Source organism: Trachurus japonicus, chromosome 3 (genome assembly GCF_045865225.1).
Source record: "Trachurus japonicus isolate A0001 chromosome 3, Traja_1.0".
Lineage (NCBI taxonomy): Eukaryota > Metazoa > Chordata > Actinopteri > Carangiformes > Carangidae > Trachurus > Trachurus japonicus.
Genome location: NC_140909.1, coordinates 12,618,042 through 12,635,468, shown reverse-complemented (window position 1 = coordinate 12,635,468; position 17,427 = coordinate 12,618,042). Strand labels below are relative to the sequence as shown.

At 41.5% G+C, this 17,427-nt stretch overlaps 1 protein-coding gene across 1 annotated transcript; it reads right to left on the bottom strand.

The window, feature by feature from the left end:
• Nucleotides 1-343: 343 nt before the first annotated feature.
• Nucleotides 344-15,673, bottom strand: fes (FES proto-oncogene, tyrosine kinase). The gene is made up of 18 exons (XM_085762543.1): nt 15,318-15,673; nt 14,120-14,293; nt 12,798-12,894; nt 12,428-12,611; nt 11,628-11,765; nt 11,393-11,512; nt 11,097-11,219; nt 9,310-9,505; nt 8,126-8,206; nt 6,982-7,188; nt 6,497-6,619; nt 5,322-5,375; nt 4,340-4,458; nt 4,147-4,241; nt 3,858-3,981; nt 1,473-1,630; nt 1,202-1,324; nt 344-1,092 (listed from the first exon to the last, which is right to left on the bottom strand). The coding sequence occupies exons 1-18, from the start codon at nt 15,540-15,542 to the stop codon at nt 950-952; spliced, it is 2,484 nt and encodes an 827-aa protein (XP_085618669.1). The 5' UTR covers nt 15,543-15,673; the 3' UTR covers nt 344-949.
• Nucleotides 15,674-17,427: the final 1,754 nt, after the last annotated feature.

The window sequence follows — 17,427 nt, the reverse complement described above, 5'->3', positions numbered from 1 at the left end:
AAAACTGCCTGGTCCCAACCACTGCTAAATCAGCTTTATTTTTATTTATTTATTTATTTATTTATTGCATTGATGTTGTTTCTTCATGTCTTTGTCATAGTTTGTGTGTACATTTTAGCCTGCACCAGTTGGGTCTTCTTTGTTGTGTGTTGTTGGTATGTTTCATTTAATGTCCACACTTTTAAAGTGAACCCTGGATGAACTGAGTGAAAAATAAATAAATAAAATAATTTGAATTGAATTGAATTTAGAATAGAAACTGATGCCAGCAGTAAGCCTGAACTAAAACAGTGAAGTTACCAAAACTAAAACAATGAGGGCAAATGGAAAGTTTTCTGTTGATTGAATCACAGTGGACGACACCTTTGACATTTCAAATAGCATCTCTATTTTATCTTTTGTTGAGGTAAAAATAATTATTATTAAAGCTTCAAGTGAAATTCCAGTGTAAAACAGTCAGAGAGATTGAAAAATAAAACAGGTTTTCATCATCCTCATCATTATCATTCGTTTCGTGGCATCTGAGGAGGTCGTGTGTCTCCAGGACTGAAGTGAAGTCCCCAACGAACCAGACAGAAACGGCCTAAAGTCTGTGTGAGTCCATGTGAGTCTCTTCTCTGCACGATGTGTACGTAAGTTTAACACATCCCTGGGTTTTTTTTTTAAGGCAGACATGGGTGTAACATTTCAACAGTCATGTTAATAACCTACAGGACAGAGTGTGTGTTTATGTTAGCACAAATGTACGCTCATGTCCCAGAGAACACACATGTCGAACACATCCCTCTGTTCTCATGTGGAGGAGGAATGTGAAACAGATGAACGGGGCGAGAGGAGAAGAAACAAGAATGCTGCCACCAACTGGTCCGTATGCAAACCACCAAACAAACAACCAATCAAACAGATGAAAATATAAAATAAATCTACATGTCCTGATGAGAAGGTTGTATTATGTAATTCTGTGGTATATGGTGCTGAGCTCAGCCCGAAGCTTCTTGAAGGACGGTCTCTCTCTGGCCTCGTACTGCCAGCAGCTGTTCATAATCCTGGAGATTTCCACGGGGCAGCCGTGAGGAGCAGGCATACGGTATCCTGCAACACAACACAACACACAGTCCAGCAGTCAGAACAGGTGCTGAGAGACTCTGAGGCCTCAGCGTTTGCATCATGTGATGAACACAAACTTGATGCGAGCCTGTACCTCTCTCAACTTCGTCTCGTGTCTGTTGGTTGTTCATGCTGGAGTATGGCGTCATCCCCATGGAGAAAGTCTCCCACAGTAACACGCCGAAGCTCCACACGTCACTTTCTGTGGTATAACGACCTGCAGGCACCAGCAGGGGGCAGCAATAGCAAAGGCACAAACACAGGCCTTTGTTAGTTGTTAAATGAAAGGAGTAGTACTGTAGGCGGACAGAAACAGCAGAAGTGTGTCTGGCTGTGACTGCAGGGCAGAGGAAGTTGTGTCGTACCGTAGTTCAGGGCTTCAGGAGCTGTCCACTTGACGGGGATCTGTCTGAGGCCGCCCTCTGCAGAGTACACACCGTCTTCTTGCTGACGGGACATCCCAAAGTCACTGATCTTCACCACATTGTGCTCTGCAACCAGACAGTTTCTGGCCGCCAAGTCCCTTCAAAAAAAGAGAGAAACAGATTTAAAAAGGGATTTACACAAAGGCAAAATGGAGACAGTGACACGCCAACATCATGACACAGACACAGTGGTGCAGCCGACAGCACTGTGAGAGGAGTGGGAGAACAGGCGTTCTTGTCATGTCTCTGGTGTTGCGTGTGAGGCAGTTAGGCATGCAGCCACCAGCAGCCTGCTGTGATCTGTGCCCGCTGGGCAGATCGTACAGCGCCCCTGTAATGAGCCGGATGTCACAACCTCACGCCTCTCTCCGACAACCTCCACTGACGCCTCGCCCTCAGCTCGCAGTTGCTCCAACCCAACAACACATACTTTAAATCCTGCATAAAGAACCATTTTAATTCACTTGTATTTTCACACACATACCAAAAAAACCCCATTTCTGTTCAATTTCACTTTTTTTTTTTTCAATATTTTTGTTCTCAGCTTTTTCTCATTTTTCTTTCAGCACATGTATTGTTTGTCGGCTGCTCACAGAGCCCCGTGTTTGATCTTTAAAACTGAGAGATCCACGGTCTTTTGAGGCTGCGTCTTCGCAGCTACAGTCAGGGTCGGCTTGTTAAAAATAAAACAATAAATAAATAAATAATACATCACACCCAGTTTGGCATCCATGCGCTGGCTTTCTGTGTCTTTTACATCGGATTTTGTAAATCATATTTCCAGAGAGTGACAATGCTCTTAATGGTTTAGCACGCCCATGTTGAGCTGATTATCCCTCCTGTGCTGGTCCTGACGGGTCCATTAACATCTGACCTGTCATTTCTGCAGCTCTGTTTTCAGTTGTCTGGTTTGTATTTGCACATTTGCAGCTCTGTTAATCTATTTTTCTTTACTTTACACTCTCTTGTTTTGTATTTTAAAGTATTTCTTTGCAAACTTTGACTTATTTTTAGTACAACACTGTGAACAGAATTGAGTGTTTAATTAGAGGTAATTGTGGTGTGCATGTTTAGCCTCTGTGTTACACCTACACACCAAATGCTACCGTTTGTGTTTGTGTTATTTCCTTCTTCTTCTTTTTTTAAAGAAAAGAAATTCAAAAGAAAACCAGCACTTGCACTGCAGTTCACTGAAAACAGGTAGATGTGTATTTGATTGAGCTCTAATATTGAACAGCATGTACCTCCTGCCTTTCGAGTTTGATTGCACGACTTGTGAGCTGCTTTGCCTCCAGAAAGACAGAAAGTGTTTGGTAAATGAATGTAATGAATCAACTCACTGTTGTTCTGCCTTTTTTTATTTAGGTGATAAACAGTGAAGGTTTCTTCTCTCACTTTCAAGTGCAGCGCAGCTATCAATAATTCAAGGAAGCTCTTTATTCCTCATTTTGAACCCACTGTTTGACTGCTACATGCACATACGTGGATGTGGATGAGTGCAGAGTGCAACAGTTAGGTGAAGTGACTGAGGTTTTAGTCAGACGATCATTTGTGAATCATTTCCTGTGTGTCAAATACATGGCTATTAGAGCCTCTATTATATGTGGTGGGATTGAATATTCGAGTGTGGGGGATGTTTCGCCAACCCTGGAGTTGGACACCTGCACCAAACCGACTTCACCCTGACAGAGAAGAAGCGCCACTCCACCAGCTTCAGAGACGAGCTGCACCCTCTGGTTTGCATCTGCATAGAGACGGACTCGCGCCGCAGCAGGATAATGATCCCAAACACACCTCAAAGCTTTGTAAGAACTACTTGAAGACCAGAGAAGATCAAGGGGTCCTGACTGTCAAGTAGTCCATGCCACCTTGAGAGCATGCTGTCATTAAAGCGAAGGAGGGCCGTACTGTACCAAATACTAAGATATTCTGAAACTCATGCACATTTTTCAAAGGTTTTCATTTGGGGTGCATGGCACTTTTCATGATGCAGCTGATAAATGTGAGGCTCGTTTTTAATGACCTTGATCCATACTTATATAGATGATCATAAATTATTTTTGATTATATTTTTGAATTAATGATTTGAATCTGCAAAATAATTAGTCACTGAAGCCTCCAAGAATGTAGATGTAATTTAGAGAATAAAGATTTTTTTTAAATCTACTTAAGTGCATTATGCAGGTAGATGAACTTAGATGAACTTGGCTACTGACCGCCTCTAATTTAAAAAAAAACATTTTAATAAATGTTCAGCTCCTTTATGAAAACGATGCAGTGATAACAGGGCCATACAAACACTGACAGACAGACTGACTGACCCACCTGTGGATACACTTCATCTTCTCCAGGTACTCCATGCCAGCTGCTACATTTTCTGTCATTTTGACCAATGTCTTGGGCTTGAGACTGTGACCCTCGTGTCGCAAGAAGGAGAGGAAATCACCACCTTATGAAACAAGTACACACACACACACAGACACGGAAAGAGAGAGTAATGATGATGATCATGAAACAAAGCGAGGATCCAGTAGAGGAACAATAAATCTCGAAGCTGTCAAGGTGTTTTAGATAATACGTTAGATAACGTGTTGTCTATCAGGATCATTTTTACCTTGAACAAGCTCCATAATGATGTAGATCGGCTGCTTCTGTGTGCACACGCCTATCAGCTTTACAACGTTAGGATGGTCGTACTGCTTCAGGATCCTGGAGAAGTAAAGAGTACAGAGAGGAGTGTGTGTGTTTGCATACTGTATGTGTGTATATACTGTATGTGTGTGTGCATCTGTGTGTGTACTACTAACCTGGCCTCCATCAGGAACTTACTCTTGTGCTCTGGAGCCAGGTTTTCTTTACAGGACTTCACAGCCACAGGAGTGTTGTCGGAGCGTAATCGACCACTGTACACTTCTCCAAAGTTTCCCTGCGTCGGATACACACCAACAACACGTTCACCTACACTGTTTCAAACTCTCCATACTCACTCGTCTCAGTACTGTACTGTATGCATCTTATCCTGCACCAAAGGACTCAGTATACGACTCTGGTTTTCTCTAAAATCAACAGTTTCCATGGTGAAACATCACCATATGTGCAGAGTTATTATGGCTGCAGATGAAGAGGGAGATAAACACCTCCATCACTTGTAATGGTTGCTGTAGCTGCTCCTCCTGTCTATACTGGGCTATAAAGAGATACCCTCCCCACAGCAATATCAATGTAAGTGATGGAGGACAACATCTGCCGTACATCCTCTGTGTACAAATTACTTCCAAAGTTCAGCTGTAGTTAAATATGAGACTTCAGCTGTCTGCGTTATACAGATCAAATGTGCACCTTCTACAGTTACAGTCTTTTTTAGTACAAAATCCCTCTTTGTTTCTTCCAAGGGCAGTGTTTGTCTGCAGAGCCGCAACAGAGGGATGGTAACCAAAAGACAATGGCTTTCTAAGACATCCATTTTATTTGAATAATTCTGCTGAAGCCTCATAGCTTTGGGCTAAACTATATAATTAATTTTCTCTTTAAAACAAGAGCTTTGCATTTTATACCGCAAGAGAATATTTTAAGAGCAGATCCTTTATGGAGAGGAGAAATTCATCAAGGATTTATTTCAGACAACCCAGGAAACATTATTTGAAGACATGTGTTATTTGTTTTTCTTTTACAAACACATGCACACCAGTACCCATGGTTGACTCTGTTAATGGCATCGTAAAAATCAGTGAATAAAAAAAGAAACGTGTTCACTCTGTGTTTCTGTCACCAGATGTCAAGCTTACCCACCCGTCCAATGAGCTGTCCCAAGATAATATCATCATGTTCCAGGACCCATTTATCCTAATGGGGTTAAAAAAAACAATAAGAGACTAGAGAACAAGGAAAAACATAATATGAAGGAAAATCGTTATAGAGCAAATTTACATTGGCAAACATGTATACTGTGTAAAAGTTGACTTTGACGCCTATCTCTAGAACGCATTATAACCATACTCATAATGAGTTATAATAATGTATAACTATAGTTATAAACACTCATAAATGATCATAATGCTTTATAACAATAATCATAACACACTATAAAGCATTTTATCATGACTTATAAGGTCAGCTATTATAATACGTTATAATTGTTAGTAACTCGCTGACAATGCCCACATCGATAATGCATTATAAATATAGTTATAATTGGCTTATAAACGTGTTTAACTATTATAAATACTCATAAATTATCATAAGGATTTATAACAACAAGCATAATACATCATAGAGCATTATAACTTAGAATACTTTACCTTATAAGCCATTATAAAATGCTCTATAATGTGTTATGCTTATTGTTATAAAGCCTTATGATAATTTTTGAGTGTTTATAATGATAGTTAAACACGTTTATAAGACAATTATAACACATTATAACTATATTTATAATGCATTATCAATGTGGGCATTGTCAGCCAGTTCATAACAATTATAACGTATTATAATACCTGACCCTAAGTCATGATAAAATGCTTTATAGTGTGTTGTGATTATTGTTATAAAGCATTATGATCATTTACGAGTGTTTATAACTACAGTTACAGTTATACAGTGTATGTATTACACTGTATACAGTGCTATAACTGCATTATAACTCATATATATACTATAAGTATGGTTATAATGCGTTATAGAGATAGGCGGCAACAGTAACTTTAAGGAGGACTAGACTTTACTGCAATAACAACGGGTCGTGCAATCCTTGCCCTTCAATGTGCAATATCTTTTTATGTTTTTATGACTATTTTCTTATCTTGTCCTGTGTTATTAGGGGGTAGCAACGTACATTTTGTTGAAATCTCCTCAATGACAGGCAATCTATCCAATCTATCTAGTATATTGACATATTGTGTGTGTGTGTGTGTGTGTGTGTGTGTGTGTGTGTGTGTGTGTGTGTGTGTGTGTGTGTGTGTGTATACCTTCAGTACAGGTTTCTTCAGCACTATCTCGGCCTTCTTGGTGATGTGTTGTCGTGTAGACACCAGATGATGGATCAGCAGTGGGATACTGTGGAAGCCCTGTCCGTCCAGACGGTACAGATTCTACTGGCACACATGGAAAAGCATTTACAGAAGTGAACTCACATTAAAACATCACCAAGATATAAATTCTCGTATTAATTGTAACTTCTGCATAATTAGCAGGAAATAACACCATGGCTTTATAACCGCTACCAAATTTACACTCTCCAATGACTTCCTCTTGTGCGGATTAAATTGGGAAGGAAATACTGTAACACACCTAAGATCATTCTTTCATCAGTAAAAGAGGTAGTTCTTACTCAAAACATGTACAGTACATGTGAAAGCGTTATATTGTGACGTGCACAGAAACACATATTCTGTAAAATGTCTGCAGCTTTTCTCAACAAAAGCTTGTTGTGGCTTTATGCAGGTTCACTTACGTCCGTGTTCTGAATTAGGAAATGCTTGCAGGCTCCTTCCCACTGCACAGAGAGCACATAACCATGTTTCTCCTGACTCTTCCTCACCAAGAAGTCTCCATCATTCTTCAGCAGCTGCTGGACCTCCAGCCTGGGAATGGCTCCGTGGTACCAGTCCTGCTGCCCCAGAGGGCGATCCACCTCCTGCACCGGGCTGAGGACCGGTACCTGAGGGCAGGAATGGAGAACAGCTGAATCTTTAAAGCTGACATGAATAATGAAACAATAAAAAAGTGATAGAAGCTGGGATTTAGGGTGATTCTGCAGAGATTATATGGAGATACTTCAAAGAAGAGGCTGTAATACTTTAAAGACTAAATGCGCCATCCTTCATGCCTCCAGGATACCACGGAGTTGGGAGATGGAGAGAGAAGCGGTTCACACTTCAAATAATGTAGATTTGAAATCCAACACATTATAGACATTAAAATATTATTTGCTCAATGTGATCTTCTACAGCATGTGTGTGCGTGTGCAGGATTTATCATTCAGACGGATCAAAAACTGAATGAATGACTGCACACTGCACAGGGCCTGTTCCTGTTGAGAGTCTGTGTGCAGGACAGCTGGGTCATAGCTTCCTGTGTACTATCGTCTGTCAGCGATGATAAAACGGTGAAATGTAAACTGGCTGCCTGAGAAGTAAACTTAGTTTTAGGTCAGGCAGAATTTCAAAAGTAGCAACTTGACCGACAAAGCCGACCTCGATAAGTCCCACGGTGCCTTCACAAGCAGGAGACCCCAAAGAGAGATCATGTGCCTGAGTGAGCTCAGCAGCACAGAGGATTCACTTTGAAACTCGGGGCACTTGCACCAAAACATGATGAATTGTTTGTTGTGCAGCTGCAAGAGTCCTGAGTGTAGAGAAACAGGCGCTGCAGTGAAGTCAGAGTTAAGAGGAGGAGGGAGCTACGGTATAGACTGAGGAGAGGAAGTGTCCTTCAGCTGGAACAACTGTCCTTCCTGTCCAACTGCTCTTCAGCAACACACACACAAATAGATATTGTTCAGTGTGTGAGAGACGTGATGCCACACGCTTCAGTTGAACTAGTCACACTAGTCATTGTTTGATGTGTAATTATCATAATTACACTGAATAACACACCTCACACTTGGGTTTGAACAGGCCACTCAGATTGTTCATGATCCCGTCCATGAGGAGTTTGGGGGCAGAGTGACTGTGGTCCTGTAAAAGAAAAGAAAAGATCAAAAACATGTCCTGGATAAAGTGTCCTTGCTTCTTTACATCACTGCATCTCTGCACTCTTTGAAGAAAAAACAGAAATAGGGGCCAGTGCAAAACAAAGGTGTGGTTGAAAGTCATTTTCAGAGTCACAAATATGGTGACTTTGGTCTCAACTTGACAAACAACAACAACAGCTTGAGTCCATTGCTACTGTACAAGCTGTTTGTGAAACTTCACTTACAGGCACAACGGGGCTCTGATGCATGCTAACATTTGCTGATCAGCAGTGGACTAAAAGTTGGCTACAGTTTGCAGGCACTTGGTCATAAACCACATTATAGCACAAATTTGATGGTGACGCTACAGCTAATTGATTAGGACTCCTGGAGACCACAGATACCTATAGATAATATAATGGAAATCTATGAAATAGTTGTTGATGTATTCAGAACAAATATATGAGCAGGCCTCACTCCCTGCCATTCAATTTATTGAACAAAACTGCCACCTAATGTTTGCTAAGAGCCGGTGTTAAGTAAGCTACCACAAGATGCATGAATGAAACGCGGATTCTGAATGATTTATAACTTTGAAATATCAATAAATAGGTGATAATATATCACATGAAGCTGCTGTTGCTGATTTCGTAATAACTTGTTTGAGGTCTTGTTCTAGTTCATGACTCGGACTTGACCTCAAACATATCAAACATTTGTTGTGACTTGACCTGAATTTGTCACATTTCTGTGGTGCAAACACTAGATAAATCATGTTGCACAAGTTGCTTTGTCACGCTGTGTGATAAGATACGGAGGAAGTGGAGAACAACAGACTGTTTATATGTTTTGTTTTGTTTTATTTTGTTTTGTTGTTCTTTTTACCTGGTATGACATCTTTGTACTTCATACCAACAATAGTTTCTGATTGTCCACATCTTCCTTCCTCATACCATCAAATGTTTTTTGTTTATTTTTTCAGATTAAATGCTACACCCAAGCTATGTGTGTCAGGGTGATGACTTAAATGATTTGATGAGGAGCTAATCAAAAGAAATTTTTTTTAAAAAGTCAAAGGAGGGAACGACTGTGGCAGAGTGGACATACGTTGCTTGTGATTGATGAAATTGAAACAGTGTCTGGGTCCAGCGTCAGGGCCGGGGGCGGCTCTCTGAAGCCCAGATGCTCCAGTTTCTCCTTCAGCAGAAGTCTCTGAGCCTCCAGCTTGGCTCGCACACCCTGAGACAGAGCGACCTGCTGGCGACACTCCTCCAGCGCATGTCTCTTGCTGAACTGGTAAACCCTGGACGGAACGAGAAAGCAGGTGATTTGTGTATGAGGACCTTGTCGACAGAAGACACACAAAGGGATGAGCGAGTCGATAAAACAACACAAGTGGCAAAATGAGACAGCACAAGAGCACACAACAGACGTCGATTTGAAAAAAAAAAACTGTCTGTGCAAATAGGTTCGTTTCCTGTTGACTGATGCAATCAATAAGAGAGATCTCTAAGAAGAGCTTCGTCACGTTGTCACCAGTGAACCACAAATGACCCAAGAAGAGTTGTTTCTGAAACACACCAGCTCCATTATAGTATGTGCACACTAGTTACAGTTACAAAAAATAATTAGTGTTTATTTGCATAAAAATCAAATAAAAATTGCTAATGATTTCTAATTTCTGTTTTGATTTTTCAGTGTTATAAAACAAGGGGTTTAAAGATAGCAATCTGGTCTCCGGGGAAATATGATGGACCCTTTTATCTATTTTATGACATTTTGTAAACACAATGATTCATCCAAAAAGAGATGATAGATTAACTGAGAATTAAAAAAAACAACAACCCATTAGTTGCTCCCTAAATTCTGTAATGCAAGTCTTACGCACATCCTGTAAATGCAATGTAATGACAATGCTTGATATACTTTGCTTCTTTAAGTAGCTTAACTCTCCAACCTATTAGTAATGACCGGCACCAGTATTACTGCAGTGGAGCGTGGCGTTTCTGGGAGGCTTTATAAGTCCTCGAGGCAGTTGCCTATAATCCAGCCTCGGGGTAGAGCGATTCAGTCGTCTGAAGGCTGAACAGAACCACAACAATAACAACAAAAACTACTAATAGACCTGGTAATGAGATTGTTTTATCAGCTGTAAAGAACAGGACAAATGCTAATATTGCTATTGCTCCAGATTTCTGCGTGCAACGGTCAAACAGAGGAAAGCTTCAGTGATGCTGAGGTGAGGTAAACTCAGAGCGATGGTGACTGGGAACCACAGAGTTTTAGCTATACCGAGTTTTTTTTTTTTTTCTTTTCTTTCCTGCAGGTAATCACATTTTCAGCTACAAGGGGGTCACACTTGGTCGGTCTAACCCAGACTGTCACAGTTAATTTATAAAATGTTTCTTCAAAATCCAGAGCAAGGGGCAGAATAACCTCCACTCACCTCACTAACACCCCCAACACCACCATATGTGCTCCCCCAGCTGCCCCTTACATGTTATCGACCCCTTTTGCAAATGAACACTTTGCTTCCAGTTGTCCTCCAGGAGCTTGTTAATGACTCAATCACTCCCACAGGACTGTACACCTCTAACACCTTCAGACAGCCTCATCAACCAAGACAAATGAGGGGGTCGAGCTCCGTAACTCTGACCACATAACTGTGATATAATTCATAAAGCACTTACTGCCCCCTGAGACCACACTGGTTATTAGCTGTTGCCCAACCAGGAGCACACGTGAACTCTGCTGATGGCACAAGGCAAACTTCAGTAATTTGTCCTCCTAAAGGTTGGTTGCATGTTTTTATTTTTTATCTGGAAACCTCCTCTGTAACCTCTGAACAACACAACATCAGAGCGGTTGATGCCGGAGGTGTTGTTCGCTCTCACCTCTGGCCTTTTTTGACACCTTCCTGCTCGGCCTCCAGATCCAGCTCCAGCTGCTCGACCGAGGTCTGCTGCGAGCCCAGAGTCCGAGCCAGATCCAGCAGCTCCTCCTCTACCGCAGTCAGTCTGCGGGCAGAGTGAGTGAGAGAGTTAAAATTACACCCAGAGAGGAAGTAATTGATGCACAACCGTCGGAGGAAATAGGCAGCAAGGCAGAACAGGGGGGGGAGAGGGAACGGAGGAGGAAGTAGTTGAAATGTTAAAAAAAGGAAATCTGTGTCTCTTTGTTTTGCTCTCACTTGTGCTGCACTGTCTCGAGTGTGAGGTCGTTCAGTTCAATCTCTCCCGGGTTTAACTTCTCAGCTTCCTCCAGGAGGCTGCAGTCAAACTCGGCACAAGGAGGAATCTCCCCCACAGACCTACACACACACACACACACACACAGACACAGAGAGTCCATATCATCAGTGCCCTGTGAGGTGGGTTGTACTGATTTGCATGGTGGACATCTAAGAGGAAGTAACATTTATTTGCCTGTTCTGGTGGACGAAGCTCTCATATTCTCTGTGAGGATCGATGGCGGTCAGAGCTGAAGAAATCTCCCTGTGGATCCGCACCACCTCGTGATGAAGGAACGTGGAGATGTCAAAATACTCCTGCAGGATCTCTTTCCTGATGGGGCGCAGAAAAAAACCAACGGGTTACACATGATGCACAGATGTTGGACTGTTTGTTTCAAGCTTGAGCCAAAAACATTTCTGCTTTTTCTCCCAAAGCGTCAGATCGGCCGACTGCAGCTTTATTCATGTCATCGCTATGAAAACCTGCTTTGACTTGCCTGAGACAAGCAGTAAACACTGAGATGCTTTAACCTTTTGTCAAATTTCAGTTGAGGTATTTCTTGACATTTAAGATCCGACTGCTTGATGTCAAACATTTAATACATAAAACTTCCAAATTCAGGTCATTCATTTCACTGTTTCACTTCTTGTTTTTCTTTTGAAACCTTTTTGAGCGGTTTCTTCAGGGCAAAAACAAGGAATAGCTGCCAAAGCAGTCTGATAGTTATATAATATATAACTGTGATTCATATCAAGTTAAAGGAAAATAAAAACAGCTAAATGTTGACTGTGATGCATCTGCTCAAATCTGTGCAAGTTGAATTTGCATAGAGTTCTTATGATAATTAAAACAAATGGCTGGAAATTAAAGGATCTTGTCAGTTTTAATACATCTCACATTTTCTCATTTGCTCATATTCAAATGGCTGCACACACACACACACACACACACACACATGCATACACAAACACGCAGTGAGCCTTGGGTCTTACAGTATGAGCACCATCTCCTGCTGCAGTGTCTGCAGAGCGGTGAGCAGGGCCGGCTGGATCTGGCTGTAGTGGTGCTGGTGGTAAACTTGTGCAGCTCTCACGGACAGGACGTACTCATTGTGCAGCTCATGGAGCTTCAGTGAAGTTTTTATGTAGCGCTCTTTGGCCTTGTCTCTGTCTTTTTCTGTTCACATGCAACAGGAAGGAGACAACACGTCATCAGATTTAGACCGTACATGTTATTTATACAGTCACATATCACAAACTTTTCACACTACAACCTCTGATCTCAGACCATGTCAGGATGGTTGACCATGCACCATCAGACTGAAACTGTAAGTTACATGATGCAGCTGCCAGGAATCCCCACCTTTACTGGCCTCCTGGTACTTCCTCTTAGCCTGAGCTGCATCTTTGGCCGCCTGTCTGTAGCTGCTCCTCAGCCTCTCCAGCTCCGTCTGTGTCACCTGGAGCATCGCACAGGACACACAACAACAGCAAAGACATGAGATGCAAAGATGATTGAGATACAAAGGAGTTTTTTTTTTTTTTTTTTGAGTGTGTGTGTGGTTAGAAACTGCCCTCCTGAGTGAGAGCGTAACTTGACACAGGAAGTGGACAGGAGTTCTGTACGTTTCACTGCGGAGGAACACGAAACATGAGAGAATACATATGAGGAAATGATCTGACCTTTGTTGTGTTGCTGCTGCCAACGGACCTCATAGTAACACTGAAACCTGTGCTATCACGGTATGAACGTACAGTAATGTGTGGTATAACTGCAAAGTGATGTCCACCACAATAAAAAAAACAAAGATGTCGTAGTTGGAGCTGAACGGCAGAGTAGCGAAATAAATAAAAAATAAACTGAATGCCAAAAGGCAAAACTGCAGCCCAGAGTGGATGACTGAGAATGAACACATCATTTGCCTGATGTAATTGGGTAATAAAAAACAGTGTGGAGCGGCCACCAGTTTGAGATCCCATCAAAATGCATTTGCACACATTCTTTCCAGTCTATTGAACCTCCCTTCGTTTGACTGCTGTCTGTTTATAAAGCTGCCAGTGCCGCGCTCATCTGCATGTCAAGATGATGCACAAGAGAAAACAAGCAACAACTTCTGTCCTGTCTCTCACATAAACTCCACTGCCACTGTTATCTATCACAGAATCATAATGGACATTTGCATACTGTACTGTAGTTTCCTTTCATTTCTAAATGACAAGAACATCATATAGAGAAATATGCAGCGATAATTACAGCAAACTCTGTGGTCTAGCACCAAACGTAGATGGAAAAGAAAACATTGCAAAAGAAGAAAAAACAGATATTGCCTCATAACTTCTGAACTGTGGATGGTAATTCATTTTCATGTTTTCAAATATATCAGTGTTTAGACAAAGTAAAACACTGTGTAAACATTTCACAAAGCTTGTCTATCTGCCTCTGCGGATAAACTCAAACATTTATGTTTAGTTTTTAGTTTGACGTTTTGTGCATGTGTGTTGTGGGTCTGTGCAAAGAGCAGAGTGTGTGTGAGAGCTCAGAGACAGAAGAGGAATCAAGTCTTATTTTCAGCAGTGAGCAGCTTTTCTCACAGTCAGACATCTGACAGGAACAAAGATGGTTCTGACGTGATGCCAGTGTGTGTGTATATTATGAGTTTGTGTGTTTGTGGGTTCGTCACCCACCTTGCTGAGTTCCTGCCTCAGTTGATTCCACTGCTCTGCGTAGGTTTTGCGGAGCTGCTGTTTGTCTCTGATGAGCAGCGTCAGTTTGCTGATGGGACCGTCCAGCAGGTCCTCAGAGCGCTTCCTCATCACCTGGCTGAGAAAGTCCGTCTGAGAGACCAGCACCTCCCACGACTGACGGACAACGAGAGGCCAGAGGTCAAGAGGACACAAGAAACTCACTCTAACTCACTAATACTCATGGTTCAACCTGTGTGTTTGTGTATTGGTCAAAAGGACTCACACAGACATACACACATGCATGTTTGGTCATGTGTTCCTGTCACTGGTTGTTGCCACATTCATATGACATAGCATAACCAAATAAAGGAAAAGGAAACATCATGTGGGCATGTGGTGTCCGTTCTGAGGAGCTTTCATTTTTTGGTGGTGATGAAGCAACAAAAATATAAATAAAAAAATCACTGTTTGTGACAAGTATCAATATTTATAGGACTGTGCAGCAGCCCTAGCGGAGATAACTCAGTGTGTGTGGGTGTGTCTGTGTGTGTGTGCGTGCTCTGATTTGAGAATATATTTAAATATTTAAGTGATTTTAATCTATGTCAACTAGGGGAGGATGAAACATGGTTTTAGCTCGGGGTTGTTGTTAACGAAGCCTTCAGCAGAACGCGAGGCCTCTGATAATGTTATGAGCACAGCAAAGAAATGTGAAAAATTAACTTTTAAAGATTTACTATAAAACACCACACACACACACACACACACACACACACACACACACACACACACCCACACACATACACACAGTTTGTCTCATACATTGCCCCCAAATAATGCAGACATTAACATCACTTCAGTATGTATGGATGTTTTTCCATTTGATGAAAACAGCATTAAATTCACAAGCTAAACTAATTAAGGAAATGTCTATTTATTCCCACAGTTTGACTCTAAATCAAATCGTCCTGTCAAAATAAAATAATGAAATGGAAAGTGATGTTTAAGGGAGGCTGTGAATCCATTTCACTATCTAAATTAATTCTATATATGAAACCACTGATGTCAATAGTTCATTTTTTTAATCATTTTGTAACTTTTATAACTATTTATTTTTACATAAACTGAAGTCACAGTCTGTGCTCACTGCTCTGACTCTCAGTGAGTGAGTGAGTGCACGGTGCTCTGCAGGACTCACCTTGTTCAGCTGACTGATGTAGTCCAGACCTGCGCCGGGCTGAGGTCGGTCCAGCTTCTCTGCCACGGCGGCCATGTGGTGCAGCTGCACTGCAAACTCCCGCTCGCTCTTCGCCCGCTGACCCATCCACTTCTTCATGACCTCCATCAGGTGAAGCTCCGAGTCCAGCAGCCGCATGACTGCTGAATGTGCCTGTGGACACCTCAGGTCCTCCCCAAAACCCATCTCTGACCTGCTCTCACACTCTCCTCTGTCCTGGGGTTTAGTTGTAGAAGGAAAAATCCTGTGCAGCAGCTTTTGTTTTTCCCTCAGAGTTGGGGACAGACACCGAGCGGCGAACTGAAGCAGCTGCTAATGACCAAGAGAAGTTATTTCTCTGTGACCATAGAAGTGGTTTCACTTCCCTGTATGCAAAAAAAAAGTACAGAGGTTCGTTTAGACAGCACTTCCTTGTGTGTCTTTGAGTGTGGTTACGCCTGTAATTGAATTTTTTGCTTTCAATTTAGGAACAATGTTAGAGGGTGGAATAACTCTTGAAAATATTGTCGTCGTACATGTATAACATGCCCAAATAAAATGCAGAGTCAACCCACACACAGAGAGATGAAAGCTAAACGCTGCCAGACAGACAGAGCTTCACAGTTTTATAGATCAAACCTCGGCGTCACTACAATGAACAAACAATGCACTGGTTTTACTTTGTAGATGTAGTTGCAACACTGACACTGTTTATAAAAAGACACGTGAATGTGCTAAAACATGACACTGTATATAAAACTACGGTAAAGAAAACTAGAATATGTTTCAACCTAAATAAAGAAAAACCTAAATGCACTCACCCATCAATAGCAATGATTCACTCACACAATTTAAGATAATAATCAGCTCACCAACACTGTTGCTGCCTTCACATACAAATGACCCTAACACCACACATCTACATTTCTAACACAGGAAGTTTCATTTTAACCAGCGAGGGTCTTTTTAATGCAGCGTTAAAATGTGTTAAAAAATAAAGCAGAGAACAGGTCAGTGGAGCAGTGTATGCTTCAACGCTCACGCACAGAGTCTTATAACTCAGATGCAGACAGGTGCAGGTTTACTGCTCAGCTCCAATATGCCTCTGCACATAAAATAGGGAGGAATTAATAAACATAACACCCAGGGCTGTTTAACTCTGAGCACTGGCCAGTGTGTTGCAACCCTTCCTCTGTGTGCTTTTTATTTTTTATTTTAAGTAAACCATTCACAGGCTGTAATAAAAAAAAAAGGCTGATGGTCTTAGTTGCATAAAAAAAAAAAAAAAAGGAGAAGTAAAGGAAAAGCTTTTTTATTTTTTTATTACCTCAGTGTGAACCCAGTCTCACTTCATTACTTGTATTTATGATTTGGTTAGTGTTGGGTGCAACCTCTCTGTTGTAAACTCATCGGCTTAATTATAGAGCAACGATACATCATCAAGCTGCAGAGAAGTAGAAGGGGCCAAAGAACACGGATCAGAGCAGCTCTGCTCACGTCTGTCCACCCACCACAGAGGAAGTTTCAGCCTACAGTGTATGTTTAGTTACAGTTGTCGACTGTAGCTAGTGAGAGCACTGTGGTCGACAGAGGACGATGAGGACAAACCTTTCTCACACTATCTCAGTGCATTTATTCAGGTGACAGGTCCCGCTTTGAAAAGATCAAGTGTTTTCATTTTCCACAACTTTGTTCTTCTGTCCCACACAGACAGACATTTCAACCACATCACCACGATGCTGATATGAAAAGATCAATATCATGTGACAACCCAGCACTGTAATGTAGAAATAGAGGCATGGAAGTAGCCTACTGCTCATCTCCGCTTATATCAATAGTAATGTTGCCTGTAAAGATGTAGGTGTATAACATAAATATAAAATAACAAATCATATGATCGATAATTTGTTACTCTGATTGTTAAAAATGAGACATAAAATTACAAATGTCAGTCTGATGGTGGAGGACAGTGAAGGTGACCGGGCTCATCTTCAAGCACCATGACCTCAACATTTCACATGCAGAACAGTGCAGATTATACACAGACTGTCTGAACTGCCGTGTTTATTTGAGTTTATGTTATGCTTACACT

Bases quoted from the DNA above. Each gene is read 5' to 3' on its own strand.
- fes (XM_085762543.1), bottom strand. From the start codon at position 15,542: ATGGGTTTTGGGGAGGACCTGAGGTGTCCACAGGCACATTCAGCAGTC. The intron at 12,895-14,119 runs GTGGGTGACGAA...GCGATGCTCCAG, and splicing joins TGAGGCAGGAACTCAGCAAG to GTGACACAGACGGAGCTGGA. The intron at 11,220-11,392 runs GTGAGAGCAAAA...CTCTGCCCGCAG, and splicing joins CTCGAGACAGTGCAGCACAA to ACTGACTGCGGTAGAGGAGG.